Here is an 18,134-nt window from a genome sequence, read left to right on the forward strand (position 1 = left end):
TAGCAAACATAATAGATATTGAGGTTCATAGTCAGTTATACAAACAAGAATTGTCTTTATATGATGCTTTTTCTTCTCTAGACTGTATTTTCCAGACTCACATACATGTTTAGAAATACGGGAAAATTAATAGCAACATTCAGCTCTCAACAGCAATTGTTCCCAAGCCCAATAAATTCCTTCTTCGTTCTCTTAAAGGGTAGAGACTATAGAGATTAACCTCCAGCAAACTCGCCAAACTGAGAGCAACCAATTTAAAGGCCAAAACAGGAAAACAATACAACTTTTAGTAAATTAGTAAAATGTATATGTAAAACAATAACAAATGAGATTCCCTCCCAAACATGTAGCATGTTAAACTCACATGAAGTTCAAACCATATTCGAGTATTAACAAAATGAGCTGAAAAAGGATTGTTGTTTTATGGATAATATTTGAATAGAGCATCAATAACAGAGTTGAGTCTTCAATATAACACCATCTCAAAATTCATGCATGTTAATTCTATTTTTTTGGGTACATGTTACTTTACTACCATCATTAGAGAATATAATGAAACTATTCATCACAAAAGAGGGTGGCCCTTTTACATTTTGTCTCTAACAATTCTCAAAGTTGTAATGTGATTTAATAATTTCAAATTCTACCCCTACACATCAGCAGATCAGCTTAGATTGCATGCAAATCACCACTAAATTAATTACATGTAATAGACCAAAATCTCATGTTGAGTCTAAACACTAACTAATCCCTAAATTTAAAAGACTAATCAACAAACTAAATGCTTGAGCAGGGGGTGAGAAGTACTAATAAGAATAACATTGACAATACTGTGGAAGGTTTTGAAAACCGTCCTAATAGTCAATGCATCAGGTTTCTGCATCAAAGACTTTGGCATCATGAACGGCTTGCTTTGGCAAAAATGCCAAGATCACCTTTTTCCTACCAAATAAAAGACAACAAACGATATTTTCTTGATCTAAAATTCTAACTCTTGGAAACAATTTGAAAATATATGTAAGCGCAAGAATATGATTGAGTATTATGGATCTATGGTATTGTTCATTCCATATAGCCGACCTCACCTGCTGATATTAAAGTTTGATTGTTTTTGTTTTATTGCAAGAACATCAAGAAAGAATCACAACCACCTTATACTGCTTCTTAATCTGAACTTCAGTCCTTCCATATGCCTCAGCATGCACCTTGATAATGAAAGCATTGCAATTCCCATCTCCAACCCTTCATTTATCATCACCAATAATATGCCTTCTTTGGAAGAATAACATTGCAGAAAACAAACGAAAACTCCATAGACATGGGTTAGAAACTTCACTACTTTCTTGAGCAAGATTTCAGCCCTATTCCAATATCATCAAACAAATCGAGAATTGAGAAACTATGGAGATATTATGCTCAAATTAAAGTATCACTCACTCTAAGACAAGCAAGAGTCACCAGGGTTTCCCAGTATCTGTCTTGTGTTGCAAGAGTTGTGCAACACTAGCACTTATGTGCAACGACTTGAAACTGTATGTGAGAGTTTGCTCCACAGTCATTGCATAGTATCCAAACCTGATTTCATACCAGGTTATAGTTAGAGATGTTTAACAAATTAAAGTTATTACATTAATATATAAGTCAAAAGGTTTGTAGTCGGGGCTATTACATACCATTTTATCTTTGTACATTTCAGGCATTGGAGTTGAGGCAACCTATCAAAAAATTTAATACAAGAATGTCATTACATTCGTCACAATTGAGATGGTTGATCAAATTCTTTTAAGCATAATGGAATACTAAATACAAAGATTTGCAGAATTGGTTGAAAAACTCTACCTGCAAATGCCACATTCGTCACAGTGGTATTGTTCCTTTGAAATCTATAAGAGTGAACAATCTTTTAATACAATATGCACAAGTGAAACTCACACTAAAGGAAATGAAGGAAACTAGTATGCATTATCTGATTCAAAAACTACAGAACCTACATCATCATCGAAGAATTTGCATGTACCACAATAATATTTGCCCATGCCTACTCCACAGCTGGTGCAGTAATGTTGAACTTGAGAGAAAGTGGAATAATCAACAAATCCATAGATGCGGGCATATACAACATCAATTTATAATTACATTTCATAATGTTTTAAGAACGCACATCTTGTTTTGTATCATATAAGGCGCAGATGACCTCAAAATCAACCAAATTGGGTGAATTCAGAGAGTGAACAACCTCAAATGTGGTAAAACATAGTGACAAAATTATGACGAGAACTAGTACATAATTAATAAATAAATATTTTGTTCTCTAATATAAGAAAAGTGAAGAGAGCTCTTATAAAATTACAACCTTATTATATATAAAATTGACAATTCTCTTTCTATTAGAGAAAAATGAGCTAATTATAAGGAATAAGGAGTGAAGCAAATGCGTTATGACCTAACAACTAAAGTACTTTTTATTGGTAAATATATTTTCAAGATTATTACTATGATGCAGTGCATATATGAATTACTCAGAGGTTATAATACAATAGTTGGCATAAGAAATAAAAGCAAATGCAAACCTTTTTAACTTCATGTCTTGGGATATCATGGCGATCCAGATGATTAATCTCAACAGAGTTCTGTTAAGAAAACATTTCATTTGAGGTGCGAAACATTCTCAATTAAAAGAAGTATAGAGGAAAATCAAACAATGAGATTATAATATTTTAGCTTCATTATGGCAATGCCTACAATCAAGAACTTCATCACAACATGGTGCTCCAATCTTGCACCTCCTTCTGTAATGCATGCACATAATACAAACAAAACAGGACTAATAAAGATTAGAAATTTCATCATATAAAAACAAAGAAATAAACCCAACCACATACAATGGATCAAAGAAGAAAGAGAAAAGGTTTAAACATGAAGAGATACATAGTTACATACCCAAAGTTGTTAATTCCAAGTTCTTCCATAGCAGAAACAAGTGAGGAGCTGACTTGAGAAGAATCTGATAAAAAAAGGGACATGAAACAAGATCTTCCTTGGTTTCAGAGTCTCCTGTTTAGAAAGGTAAAAGGAAAGATACAAGGTCTTGCTCAAAAATAGTATGCACCCCACGTACTATTATATCTATATTAGCATGTTAGACCAATCACTGCACCAATAGAATTTTCATTCTTATTTGAGTCTCAGATATTATTTTATAATTTATTACATTTTTTTCATAAAATAATTACATCTATAGTAAACTTGAATAATCTTTTATTCTTATTTGGCGATACCCATGTAGATACCGGCTCTTTTTCTTCACTCTTCAGTCAAGTCTGATGTTAGAAATCCATGTGCCTATAGAAAAAGATGAAGAAAAAAGAAGATTATATATTTCATCCTCTGATCTGCAGATCTTAATTTGCAACTTCATAATTCACACCAAAGCATTTGTCCATTTTACCAAGTAATGCATGATCAAGGCTGCTATTTTCCACATACTCGTAGACTAATACACGACTTGGTCCTTCAACGCAGCAACCGATCAATTCAAATGGGATTATCAATAAACAATGCTGAAATTTTATGTTTAATGGCATAAATGAATCAAGGATTTATCCTCAATCATCTTCATCTCGGTTGTTCACTTTATTATGTTTCTGAGCATTATATACATGTCAGCAACCTGAAAGTGAGTCAAACATGACCCAAGAATTAAGTTTAACATTCCCATGTTACTATTTGCATCTTCTATGTTTTGTAATTAATCAAATATTGAATATTTACTTACATGCTCAGACAATGAGGCCTCTTCCAGAGTTTTTTCAGGTTGCACACAAAGTAAATGCGGAAATCGAAGTGAAAATGCCCTTCATCACAAATAAAAGCACCACAACAAAAAAGAAGATAGAATCAACCATTATCAATTAAACAATGGCAACAGACAGATTCCAATGTGAAATGAAAATTGTAGCACTTCCATCACCAATTCATTGTTTCTAATACCTTATTCGAATCTAATACGTCTATTGCAACATGATAAATAAGGCTAATTGTCAGGTCAGCAACTTTCACCTCCGACACCTGCATGAAATAAGATTAATTGCTACAGTGAACATAATGCAATTTTACTGAATAATAAATGTTCCCATGTGTGTATCAAGGTATTAGCAAAATATCATGTCTACTCTAGATCTTTCCCTTATTTATAATTACTCCACGTTAAGGAAATTAATTAAAAGTCGATTAATTTCTTTGATTTAATAAAAAGCATACAAATTATTATAATTATTATTCAGCATGTGACATATGGGAAAAAATTCAATTAAAAATGATAGTGGAATATTGTAAAGGTAGCTAATTTGCTTATATTTGAGACTAAAAAATATTGACGTTTTTTTAATTATAATTGGACCAGATGGAGTATATTCCCATAATAATATGAACTTGGGGAAAATGGTTAAGCACATCGTATCATAAGCTTTCCACACTTCCTGAGAATTATCCTCCACATTTTAATTAAAAATAAAAACGGTAGCCCAGTGCATTCTAATTAATAATGCACCTCTAAAAAGTCAATTTAAACCAAAATGCAATATAAAACAAGAGAACAGTATTTTATTTATAAAAAAGAAACAGTAGATCACCTCCCAATCTAACCACTTGATCAAATTATTAGACCTTTCAGCCATGATTAAGGGTGAGACCATGATAGTATGGCCAACACTATGAAAATACATTCAGATTCCATTTAAGTAATAGGGAAATATAAAAACAATTGGACAGTAATACCTTAAGAGTCAGGTATAAGACAACTCATTAATGATAGTACATTAACAGACAAAACCAGAAAACAGAAGTAATGAAATTATCAAGAAAAACCCAAGATTTTTCTTACCTCACTGGTATGAAACCAGACATCAGGATTGATTGTATCTGCATATCTATACTAACCCTGAAATCAAGTAACTTAAATCCATAAAATATCAAGCAAGATTCAAACCAGGTCCAAAGAGAAACAAGAGAGGCATGGACCTTTGGCTTGGGAATCACTTTAGACTAGCAGATTATTGTTCAAGCATTTCTTTAGAGAATCCTGTTCCTACCAACCATAACATGAATAATATAAGAAAGCAAGTTTAATAAAAAAAACAAATCGGTGATTACATAACATGTAAACACTCACCTATTTCACATATACATTAAAATTCTTCATTATTGTTGTCATGGAAAGCAAGGACAAAGGCACCATAGACTCCTACAAAACATCATGCCACTATCCCAGTTCAGACTGCTTTGAGCAAAAAGATGAAAAAGTATAAGTAACTCACTAAGATGATACTGTGAACATCATTGCACGCAACCTTACCCGCAAAAAGATGATACCAATCCTAAAATATAATACCTCAATTTAGTTTTTATTTATGTTCAAACTGCAACAACAACATCAGGAAGCTTCCTAGTATTCCATTCTGCATTTCTACTGTAAACCTCAACCAAGCCATTTTCCATGTAATGTATCTGTCTCAAGAAAGCTAATGTCATACCACATAATAAGTGTCATAAGCAGTACATTTCTGAGAGAAATTTTAACGATGGGATATCACCTGGGCACGCTCTCCATCATATTTATATTCACAGGTAAACTCCACATCCTAAAATTTATTTAGAACTCCAGATACACCTTAAGTTGCTTTTGACAACATTGGTCCAACTGGAACACCAGGAGTAAAATTAAATGTCTTTGGAAGCTCCCATACAACCATGTATAGGCAATGCAGATACTTTTGTCATAGTCCCAAAGTACGGAATAGAAGTTTTGAACAAACTTTGAAGCCTAATGCAAAATGAAATCAGAAAATTTATAAAAATCTAACGGGAAAGGAAAAAGGTTGGTATCTTCACCAGAAAGCACAAATACATTGCAACAGTAGGCCCACACCCCCAACATATAATGTTGATAAAACCCCAAATGGTTCAAAACCCAAAACACACATTATCATTCACACTAACCTCACGAGAATGAGCCATTTAAACTAATAAACTCTCTGTACCATATTCCCTGATCTCAATGAGATTAGCTTACCTCTAAAAAAGGAGACAAAATTCCAGGAGGTGATGTAGAATGTTATTCTGTGTATACTGCATGGCCTAAATTCACCCTGTAACAAAGGAATTAGATATTGAGGTTCACAGTCAGTTGTAGCAACAAAAGTTGCCTTTATATGATTCTTTTTCTTCTCTTCTCTGAACTGTCTTTTCCAGATTCCTGTACAAGTGTACATATTTAGAAATAAGAGAAAATTAATAGCAAATTCAATTAAAGAAAGACAGTTTAGTATGCCCATGCCCTATGAATAGGACATATATCTTCTACTCAATACAACACACTAATATTACATTTTCCATTAGTGTCCCCCTCTCTTGTGCCTTCTCCTTATTTCTAAGACAATTAAACAAAGCCTAGCCTAACTTATCCTCATAGTAGCTAAAGGTTAATTTGATTTTAATGGTCAACTTGGATTAATGCAACTCCATTTATTAGGCAAAATCAAAAGTTATACCACACATTTGAAGCTGCATTAGCACACTATTTCATAAAGCAGCATTATTTAGTGCAAGAAGTAGTAAATTGGGGTATTGCTTCAAGCACAAGTAACAACAGCCCTGAAATGCTTAAACCTTGATTTTAATTTCCAAAAAACACTAGACTGATATCAATTGAAAAGAAAATTTCTTATGCATTAACCATGAGTCACTATGAATGACAACATTTTGGAACCATGCCTCCTTTGGAAGAATAACATTGCATAAAACAAAAGAAAACTCCATAGACAAGAGTTAAAAACTGGACTACTTTCTTGAGCAAGATTTCAGCCCTATTCCATTATTATCAAACTGATTGTTTCCACCTCAGATGAAAGGAGAGGCTTAGAATGGACATCACTCCTTAACACAATGCTCATCTAACCATATCACCCATTCTAGACATGTTTAACAAATCCTAATATATAAGTCAAAAGGTTTGGAGTTGGGGCTATTACATACCATCTTATCTTTGTACATTTCAGGCATTGGAGTTGAGGCAACCTATCCAAAATTTTAATACAAGAATATCATTACATTCTATAAAAGACGGGATATTAATGTAATCATGTGCTGTTAATATAAAACATGAGAAATATTTGTCATCTGCAAACCACATTATCGAGCTTCTTCCACAAGTTTGTCATGTCACGCATGGACTTTGAGCAAACAGGGCATGAGTACCTGAATATTTAAAGAACAAAATAAAAGTATATATACTGAAGGTGTTGAACACTGGATTCATGGCGGCATAGGATGTATATTACATAGCGGTATACCAGAACTATAGCATTTCAATCCTTAATTCTTACCTATGATTTTGTTCCATCTCTCTAACACACTCTATATGTATGGTATGCCCGCAAGGTAAGACAGTAACATCTCTTAATGTTTAAATAGGTACTGCACATGAGAAAAACAAAAATCATCTCACTAGGATTTAAACAGGTATATTAAAATATATTTAGACTAATAGTACTAGTGGTTTGCTTAACCTCAAAGCAAATTGGGCAATTGTGATGCATTGCACTTTCCACACAAGGATGCCCCTCTTCTATTTTCTTGGAATAGCAACGTCCTAAAACAAACAGTGGTAAACTTACAAAGATCAGTTAATGGAAAAAATAGTACGAAAGAAAATGAGGGGGCAAAATTGAAACAGTGAACTTACCACATCTCTTACAATAAAAGAAGTTATCACTGCCTCTGGTTCTGTAAAAACAATTATATAAAGGAGTTGATTAATCAAATTCTTTTAAGGATAATGAAATACTAGATACAAAGATTTGTGGAACTCTTGAAAAACTCTACCTGCAGATGCCACATTCGTCACAGTGGTATTGTTCCTTTGAAATCTACAAGAGTGAACAATCTTTTAATACAATATGCATAAGTGAAACTCACACTAAAGGAAATGAAGGAAACTGGCATGCGTTATCTGATTCAAATTATATTACACTACGGAACCTACATCATCATCGAAGAATTTGCATGTACCACAATAATACTTGCCCATGCATACTCCACAGCTGGTGCAGTATTGTTGAACTTGAGAGCAGGAGGAACAATCAACAGATCAATAGTCGCGGGCATATGCAATATCAATTTATATTTATGTTTCATAATGTTTTAAGAACGTACATCTTGTTCTATATCACTTAAGGAGCAGATGACCTATATCAACCAAATAGGGTGAAGTCAGAGAGTGAACAACCTCAAATGTGGTACAACACAGTGACAAAAATATGCTAAGAACTAGTACATAATTATTAAATATTTTGTTCTCTAATGTAACAGACGTGATGAGCTCTAATGAAATTACAACCCCATTATATATAAAATTGACAATTGTCTTGCTATTAGAGAAAAATGAGCTAATTATAAGGATTAAGGAGTGAAGCAAATGCGTTATGACTTGATAATTGAAGTACTTATTATTGGTAAATATATTTTCATGACAACAATTTGGAACTATGCCTCCTTTGGAAGCATAACATTGTAGAAAACAAAAGAAAACTCTATAGACAAGAGTTAGAAACTTCACTACTTTCTTGAGCAAGATTTCAGCCTTATTCCATTATCATCAAATAGATTGTCTCCACCTTAGATGAAAGGAAAGGTTGAGAATGGACATCACTCCTTAACAAAATGCTTATCTAACCATATCACCCATTCCACAAGTTTGTCAAGTCACGCATGGATTTTGAGCAAACAAAGCATGAGTACCTGAATGTTTAAATAATGAATTTATAGTATATATGCTGAAGGTGCACAACACTGGATTCATGGCGGCATATGACGTGCATTTCATAATGGGAATCAATAAAGGTATACCAGAACTATAGCATTTCAATTCTTAATTCTTATCTATGATGTTGTTCCATCTCTCTAACACACTCTATATGTAATTATGTATGGTATGCCTGCAAGGTAAGACAGTAATATCTCTTACAGTTTCAAATAGGTACTGGAAATGAGGGAAACAATGAAATCATCTCACTAGGAGTTAGACTGTTATATTCTAAAATGCTTAGACTAGTAGTACTAGCGGTTTCTTTTACCTCCAAAGCAAATGGGGCAATTGTGATTGCACTTTCCACACAAGGATGCCCCTCTTCTATTTTCTTGGAATAGCAACATCCAAAAACAGTGGTAAACTTACAAAGATCAGTTAATCGAGAAAATAGTATGAAAGAATGAACTTACCACATCACTTACAATGAAAGAAGTTATCCCTGCCTCAGGTTCTATAAAAGCAATTATATAGAGGAGATGATTGATCAAATTCTTTTAAGAATAATGGAATACTAAATACAAAGATTTGCAGAACTGGTTGAAAAACTTTACCTGCATATGCCACATTCGTCACAGTGGTATTGTTCCTCTGAAATCTATAAGATTGAACAATATTTTAATACAATATGTACAAGTGAAACTCACACTAAAAGAAATTAAAGGAACTGGTATGCATTATCTGATTCAGATTATATTACAGTATGGAACCTACACCATCATCGAAGAATTTGCATGTACCACAATAATATTTGCTCATGCATACTCCACATCTGGTGCAGTACTGTTGAACCTGAGAGCATGAGGAATAATCAACAGATTAATAGCTACGGGCATATACAATATCAATTTATAAGTATGTTTCATAATGTTCTAAAAACGTACATCTTGTTATGTGTCACATAAGGAGCAAATGACCTAAAAATCAACCAAAATGGATGAAGTCAGAGAATGAACCTCAAGTGTGGTATAACATAGTGGCAAAAATATGGTAAGAACTAGTACAAAATTATTAAATATTTTGTTCTCTAATGTAAGAGAAGTACAGAGATCTCTAATAAAATTACACCCTTATTATATATAAAAATGACAATTCTCTTGCTATTAGATAAAAATGAGCTAATTATTAGGATTAAAGAGTGAAGCAAATATGTTATGACTTAATAACTGAAGTACTGTTTATTGGTAAATATATTTTCAAAATTATTAGTATGATGCAGAGCATACATGAATTACTCAAGGTTTATAATACAATAGTTGCCCAAAGAAATAATGCCCAATTCAAATTAACTGAAGAACTAAGAAGTAAAAAGGGTTAAGCAAATGCAAACCGTTTTCAATTCATGTCTTGGGATATCATGGCAATTCAGATGATTAATCTCCACAGAGTTCTGTTAAGAAAACATTTGATTTTGGGTAAGAAACATTTTCAATCAAAACAAGCATAGAGGAAAATCACAACAATGAGATTATAATACCTTAGCTTCATTATGGCAATGCCTACAATCAAATACCTCGTCACAACATGGTGCTCTTATCTTGCACCTCCTCCTGTAATGCATGCACCAAACACAAACAAAATGGGACTAATAAAGATTAGAATTTCAATCAAGTAAATTAATCCATAAAATATCAAGCAAGATTCAAACCAGGTCCAAAGAAAAACAAGAGAGGCATGGACCTTTAGCTTGAGAATCACTTTAGAATGAAGACTAGCAGATTATTGTTCAAGCATTTCTCCAGAGAATCCTGTTCCTACCAACCATCACATGAATATTATGAGAAAGTAAGATTAATAAACAAAAGAAATTGGTAATTACATAACATGTAAACGATCACCTATTTTACATATACTTTGAAATCTTCATTATTGTTGTCATGGCAAAAAAGGACAAAGGCACCATAAGACTCCTACAAAAGATCATGCCACAGCTCAAGCTAAAAGTTGAAAACGTATCAGTACCTCAATAAGATGAGACAATTAACATCATCGTACGCAATCTTACCCAGATTTTTCTTACCTCACTGGTTTCAAACGAGACACCAGGATTGGTTGTCTCTGCATATCTATAGTATCCCTGAAATCAAGTAAGTTAATCCATAAAATATCAAGCAAGATTTAAACCAGGTCCAAGGAGAAACAAGATAGGCATGGACCTTTGGCTTGAGAATCACTTTACAATGAAGACTAGCAGATTATTGTTCAAGCATTTCTTCAGAGAATCTTGTTCCTACCAACCCTAACATGAATATATGAGAAATTAAGTTTAATAAACAAAAGAAATCGGTAATTACATAACATGTAAACGCTCACCTATTTTAAATATACTTTAAAATTCTTCATTATTGTTGTCATAGCAAGCAAGGACAAAGGCACCATAAACTGCTAGAAAATATCATGCCACTATCTCAGTTCAGAGTGCTTTGAGCTAAAAGTTGAAAAAGTATCAGTAACTCAGTAAGATGATACCATGAAAATCATTGTACGCAACCTTGCCTGCAAAAAAGATGATATCAATCCTAAAATATAATACCTCATTTTAGTTTTATTTACGTTCAAACTGCATTAACAACATCAGGAAGCTTCCCAGTGTTCCATTCTGCAATGTAACGTATCTGTCTCAAGAAAGCTAATATTATACCATATAATAAGTGTCATAAGCAGTACATTTCTGATGGAAATTGACCATGAGATATCACATGAGCACGCTCTCCATCATATTTATATTCACAGGTAAACTCCACATCCTAAAGTTTATTTAGAACTTCAGATACAACCAGCATTGGCCCAACTGGAACACCAGGAGTCCAGGAGTAAAATTAAATGTCTTTGGAAGCTCCCATCAGGCCATTACTCTGTGTAGGTAGTGTAGATACTATTTTGTTATAGTCCCGAAGAACATAATAGACTTTTTGAATAATCTTTGAAGCCTGATTCAAAATGAAATCAGAAATTTTATAAAAATCTAATGGGTAAGGAAAAAGGTTGATATCATCACCAGAAACCTCAAATACTTTGCACAAAAACTAATTACACCAACCTCACACGAATAAGCCATTTAGAAAGGAGCTTGGATTGAACTCGGAGGGTTTCTTTTTCAGCAGTGGAACTATTTTCGTCAATTCAGCGATCTTCTACTGTGAAGAATCAGAATACACGTTGAGAATACTTGTTTGGGATTATCGTTTCTTGGAGTGAGGGGGTTTTCATTGCGGCGGCTCGTGCGGCGGAGGGTGGTTTGGACATGGTGGTGCGGCAATGAGAATGTGGATAACGGACCGAAACTAGAATGGAAAACATAAAATTGAAAGCATGAAACGGGAAGAGAGAGAAAGAAAGAGAACAGTATGATAAGAATGGCGGGTACATTACTGTTTTTTTCCCACTTACTACTAATGACTTCTTTAGTGGCTCCCTAATTCATATATTTATAACAAAACATGTTGGTTACCATAGCAATTAGTTTAACGGTCTCTTAAATTTTTAAAGGACCGTTAACATTCTTATTTATAAAAAACTAATTTATTGGCATATCTCCGTTTCATTAAAGAAAAAGGTATAATATAGTACTTTATAAAAATAATAATTTTCAACTAATTGAAAAATCAAATCATGTCTATTTTATGAAACAGTCAGCTTATGGCATTTAGTCATTTACTACTATGTTCTTCTATAACAATGCAACTAAGGATGCAATGGGTAGACGAGTTGGATTACAACCTATAAATATAGAAAATTTTAAAGTAAATATTACCAACTAATGAAATAGTATATTGTTTTCCAATAATCATGTAAGTTATTTAAGCAATTGAAATGGAGAAAAAATATATATTATAAAACATAATTTAAATACAATTTAATTTGATTATTATATATGATTGTTTATACTTAAACAAATATAAAAAAATAAAATTATTACTTCAACATTGGGAAGAAAAATTTAATTATTAAGAATTATTTTATAAACATAACATTAGATTATATGAATGAATAATATAAAATTATATTTTAACAAAATAACTTTACATATGGATTAACATAATATTAATATTACAATTAAATGAATGAAAAATACAATTTAGGCATTAATCATATAACATTACACCAATGATTACCATGATATTAACATATATATATATATATATATATATATTTATTGACAGTGTAAAAATTTGTAAACAATAAGTATACCATTCACTATTTATGTGTGTTATTTTTTTTTTTGGATGAACGGGAGGAAACTGTTTTTGAAGGTTTTTCGAGTCCTCTAAAACCTTTCATGTGTCTAATTTCAACGTTCACCAAATTTGAGGTTTTTCTATAGACAAAATGTCAAAATACCTAAAGAAATTTAGTAAAATTATACATTATGTAAATTTCTCATTGTTAACTACGTTTTTTAAAAATAAAAAATATTTTTACATTATCATTAGTTTATCATCTTCATCTAACTTTCATTTCATAATTTCAAACAAATTAGAAAATTGTCTTCCTTTTTAACTTCATGTCTTGGAATATTACAGTGATCAAGATGATTAATCTCCAGAGTTTTGTTGAAAAAACATTTGATTTGAGTTCATAAACATTCTCAATCAAAAGAAGCTTAGAGAAAAAAATAACAACAATGAGATTATAATACCTTAGCTTCATTATGGCAATGCATACAATCAAAAACCTCATCACAACATGGTGTTGTAATCTTGCACTTCCTCCTGTAATGCATGCACCTAATACAAACAAAATAAGACTAATAAAGATTAGAAATTTCACTTATATAGAAACAAAGAAATAGACCCAACCAAATACAATGGATAAAAAATGAAAGAGATATAGTTTAAACATGAAGAGATAGATAGTTACATACCCAAAGTTGTTAATTCCAAGTTCTTCCAAAGCAGAAACAAGTGAGGAGCTGAATTGAGAAGAATCTGATACGAAAAGAAATTAAACAAAATCTCCCGTAGTTTCCATAGGAAAGTGTGCAGGTGAAAATTGAACTTATTTGATAAAGGAATAGATAGGGAAAGATTTAATTAAAAATATATGCCAAATGTTTTCATTTATTATTTAATGGTAATAATTGAACTTATTTGGTAAAGGAATAAACTATTAGTATAAAACATGATTGCATTGGTGGTTAAGAGTTTTGGAAAAAATGGTTGGTGATATAATCACTATACATAAATCTATATAATTGAGAGAACATATACATTACATTAGATTTTATTATCCTGAAGTGACAAAAAAATACATGAGAATAAATGTATGAAGTCAACAACACTTTTGAGTCAGATCTTCTTTTATTTTGACACTATTACTAATATGAAAAAATAGGAGAAAATATCGAAAATATGATTGATTGTAAATTCGAGCAATATCACATAATTTAAGAAAATCATATGATTTTCCCAATCTAAATAAAGCAGGTTTTTGGACCATCATATTTAATATATGAGTTTTATACATTTTTATTATATCATTTATGTTTAGTTATTATTATCTTTACAAAAATTATACAAATAAATAATAAATGATGTTCTAATTATATAAGTCTTTATTTAGTATATAGATATTACACTCTTTTTATTTATTGGTTGTTTTTGAAAGGAAATTTAATGACTCAATTCCACATGATTATACGAGTGAATTCCAAATTTCTAGGTTTAAGATATTATTTAGCATTGGAAAGGAAAGTGCATAAAAGAAAAAGTAATATAAAATTTTGGTCTTTAAGTGAAATATGATAATAATTTTATGGCGGAAAAGTGAAATCAAGTCCAAATTCCGAACATGCTTATATGATTCAGAAATAGTGAAGCTGAGTGGCACAGTAAGTAGGTGAAAGAAGATTATATAATTCCCACCAACCAACTATTGACTATCACACAATACTATCACTGTTGGCATTATCACAAACACCTCAACCTCATAATGCAAACCGCATTGACAACAATGGCATCCCACACTCTTCTCTCTCCTTTCCCTAATCAACTTCTCAAATCTTCCTTCTCAGGTCTTTCCTTCAAGCTATCTCCCCAATCCATAACCCTCTCTGCCACCACCGCCGCCGCCTCCAAGCCCCTTACTGTTGTCGCCGCCGCTAAGAAAGCTGTCGCCGTCCTCAAAGGAACCTCCGCCGTCGAAGGCGTCGTCACTCTCACCCAAGAAGATGGTGGTCCGTACCTATCCCGTTCTTCTTATTTCATTAATTTCCCTTTCGATTCTCGAATTGTGTCATTCCCATTGCACATTATAGTATTATTAACAATTGTAATCACTTTTTTTCGATGAAAGACTTCAAATCTGATCCGTTAACTACTCCAATTTCAGAAATGGTTTTCTGGGTTTGATGAGATTTGGAAATGAATACATTATGAAACTGAACATTACTTGCTTAAGCTTATCAGAGCTCATAAACTGCATTGCATTATAACACAGCCCCTTTTCTGTAATGAATTGTATTATTTCAGAGTAATAAGTTTCTGAGATAAATAGTTTCACCTAGACTCGGTTCATGGTTTATGTGCTGTATAAATCTTAGTGATATTGATCTCTATTTATGATAGTCCCAGTGTTTCTCCTATGTGGAAATAGTTCACATTTTAGGGCATCTTTGGGTAAATAGCTTAATTAAGCCCATATTCATCACATGAGAGCTTATCCTTCTATAAGCTTTTTTAAACTCGTAAGAAGATCATAAGCTATTTTCATAAGCTCTTCCAAGTTCCGAGTACATGCTTATGTGCATATAAGATAAGATAAGATAAGGTCAAATAAACTCTCTATGATCTATTCCAAATGTTTCCTTAGTATGCTAACTTTTAATTACTACCTTTGTTATGTACAGGCCCGACAACAGTTAATGTTCGTATTAGTGGTCTTGCTCCGGGACTTCATGGTTTTCACTTGGTGAGTGTTTTATGTCATTGCTAGTTTATATCCTTCCCTTCAAATCAGTTTCCTAACTCCTGATGTTATGCTTTGCAGCATGAGTATGGTGATACCACCAATGGCTGTATATCAACAGGTATTTCCAGTGCTTGACCTTAGTTTCCATTTTTACCTCGTGGTTTACTTTTCTTGCTATATTGTTCAATTGAATGAAGTTTCTTAGAGGCGTTTGTGTCTTAAATGATATATTTAGGACCACATTTTAATCCCAGTAAGCTAACACATGGTGCTCCTGAGGATGAAGTCCGTCATGCGGGTGACCTGGGAAACATAGTTGCTAATGCAGATGGTAATACATTTTCCCTCTTACTTTTGGCTCTCTCTAGTTTGGACTACTTTCTGAACCTGCTTATGTATCATTTGTCATTTTTTTAATGCAGGGGTTGCAGAGGCAACAATTGTGGATAACCAGGTGTTTTTTGTAACTTGTATTTTGATATGATAGTCAACCTTTTGATAACTTTTATAAAACCATGGTCCATATATCTGCATATCCCTGATCATTTTTTAGGAACTACAGTTGTCTCACAGTAATAATTGTGTTGTTTATTGTAAATGTGCAGATACCACTCACTGGCCCCAATTCAGTAGTTGGAAGAGCCTTAGTGGTTCATGAGCTTCAGGATGACCTTGGAAAGGGTTAGACAATTCATTTTAAATTTTTATGTATATTTGCTTAATAATTATGTATTGTAGAGGAGATTATTGTCACAAGCTTCAGCACCTTTCTCTTACTCAAGTAAAGGTGAATTTGCAATGGATGTATACGTTTTACAGGAGAGGAGTGACATGAAAATGAAATTGGTTGTTCATTTCCATGTAGACATATTATAATTATATCTCATATTTGCAATTTTTGGCTTGTATATGAAGTGCAATGTGTTAATCATAACTGGGGAATTTTTACTTTAATCTCATCTTCATTTGCTTATGCTTCTGCAGGTGGCCATGAACTTAGTTTGACCACTGGAAATGCTGGTGGAAGATTAGCATGTGGTATGAAGAAAAATATAATTTAAAAAGTTCCATCCTTTTATATTTATAATTTATTTGTTTCGTGTTTTGCTGTGATGTTCTCAGATGTTTATTTTCTATAGCTTTGTGATTGGCTTTCATTCTTGATCAAAAATTACGATTGGTTTCCTCCTAGACTGGTATCAATAAATAATGCAGTTTTTTTTAATAGGGTAAAGAAGCAAGTTTTGTGCATAATCTTCTAAAGTTTTGGATTTAGTATGTTGAGTTAGCTGGATTTCAATCTATAGCTGATGAATACCATTGACTTCTAAATTGAACGAAGACATGACTTATTGACAAAGATATGTTGCTAAATGTATGCTTTTAGTAATCAGAGGTCTAGAAGATCTTTTTATGCTTTTAGGCCTGAGGCAATGATTTAACTGCGGGGTTTGCCCAATTAAAACTGGGAATATGTCTCTGATTTATTTTTATTGCCCCTTGGGTGTAAAATATTGGCTGGAGAATAAATTTGAATTTTAAAAGTAAATTACAAACTTGAAAGCACTAAACTTATTGGTAGATATAAACTATGAACTAAACTTGCAATGTATCTTCAAGCATAAGATTTGGTGTGAAAAAGCTTTAGGAGCACTTATTGTTGCTATAGTTTTTTGGGCATCAATAATTCGATTCATAGTTTTAATTCTCAAAAGCTGTAGCTTATTCGTATGTTTGCTATCTGTATTATATTTATACTTAAATATCTCTGTATCATAAAGTTTATGTTTATCCTCTATCTTAATATGTCTGTTTTATTTGCAGGTGTGGTTGGTTTGACTCCAGTATGAATGCAACAAATTATTTTGCAGCAGTAATGTTATTTTATCCAATGTTTGCTCTCTTCGGTTAGACATGTTCTGCTTTATTCAGTTGCCAATGTAAACTATGAAATATGATGCATAATGTCCTTTTAAAGATGGGTGTGAAAACGAATCGTTGAAAATGAGATAGTCCATTACTAGAGGACATTCATCATGCTGTCATGGATTTGCCCTCAATAAAATTTGATTAGTAATGTATTTCTTATTGCCTGCATGTGAAAGACCATACAATGATAATCTATATTACTTGTGTGCTGAGTTAGCTATAATGCTGCAAGTGCAATAGTTGGTTGCTTGTGTCTAAATGTTCATTTGTTCAGTTGAGTTGAGGTGTTGGTCTATTTTTCCACACCCTGAAACAGTTAGAGTGTAGCTGTAGAGTATTGGATATGGATTTTGCTTTTAAGGGTAGATAGATGAGTCTTCAAGTGAAACTTTTTAGTATTAGTTTCCTTTTGCAGTCTAGCAAAAAACTTAGA

At 32.5% G+C, this 18,134-nt stretch overlaps 1 protein-coding gene, 1 long non-coding RNA gene and 1 pseudogene across 2 annotated transcripts; 1 reads left to right on the top strand and 2 right to left on the bottom strand.

Annotated features, from left to right (window-relative positions):
- Positions 1,085 to 10,450, bottom strand: LOC109352746 (annotated as a pseudogene).
- LOC109352747 lies at positions 3,308 to 5,376 on the bottom strand. Its single transcript, XR_002108398.1, has 7 exons — positions 5,171 to 5,376; positions 5,020 to 5,086; positions 4,883 to 4,939; positions 3,991 to 4,068; positions 3,776 to 3,854; positions 3,449 to 3,670; positions 3,308 to 3,342 (listed from the first exon to the last, which is right to left on the bottom strand). It is a non-coding gene; the product is annotated as an uncharacterized LOC109352747 (long non-coding RNA).
- On the top strand, positions 14,707 to 17,917 carry LOC109351689 (superoxide dismutase [Cu-Zn], chloroplastic-like). Its single transcript, XM_019593247.1, has 8 exons — positions 14,707 to 15,038; positions 15,711 to 15,772; positions 15,851 to 15,890; positions 16,008 to 16,103; positions 16,195 to 16,226; positions 16,378 to 16,453; positions 16,757 to 16,810; positions 17,597 to 17,917. The coding sequence occupies exons 1-8, from the start codon at positions 14,795 to 14,797 to the stop codon at positions 17,620 to 17,622; spliced, it is 630 nt and encodes a 209-aa protein (XP_019448792.1). The 5' UTR covers positions 14,707 to 14,794; the 3' UTR covers positions 17,623 to 17,917.

Source organism: Lupinus angustifolius, chromosome LG07 (assembly GCF_001865875.1).
Source record: "Lupinus angustifolius cultivar Tanjil chromosome LG07, LupAngTanjil_v1.0, whole genome shotgun sequence".
NCBI classification, from domain to species: Eukaryota; Viridiplantae; Streptophyta; class Magnoliopsida; order Fabales; family Fabaceae; genus Lupinus; species Lupinus angustifolius.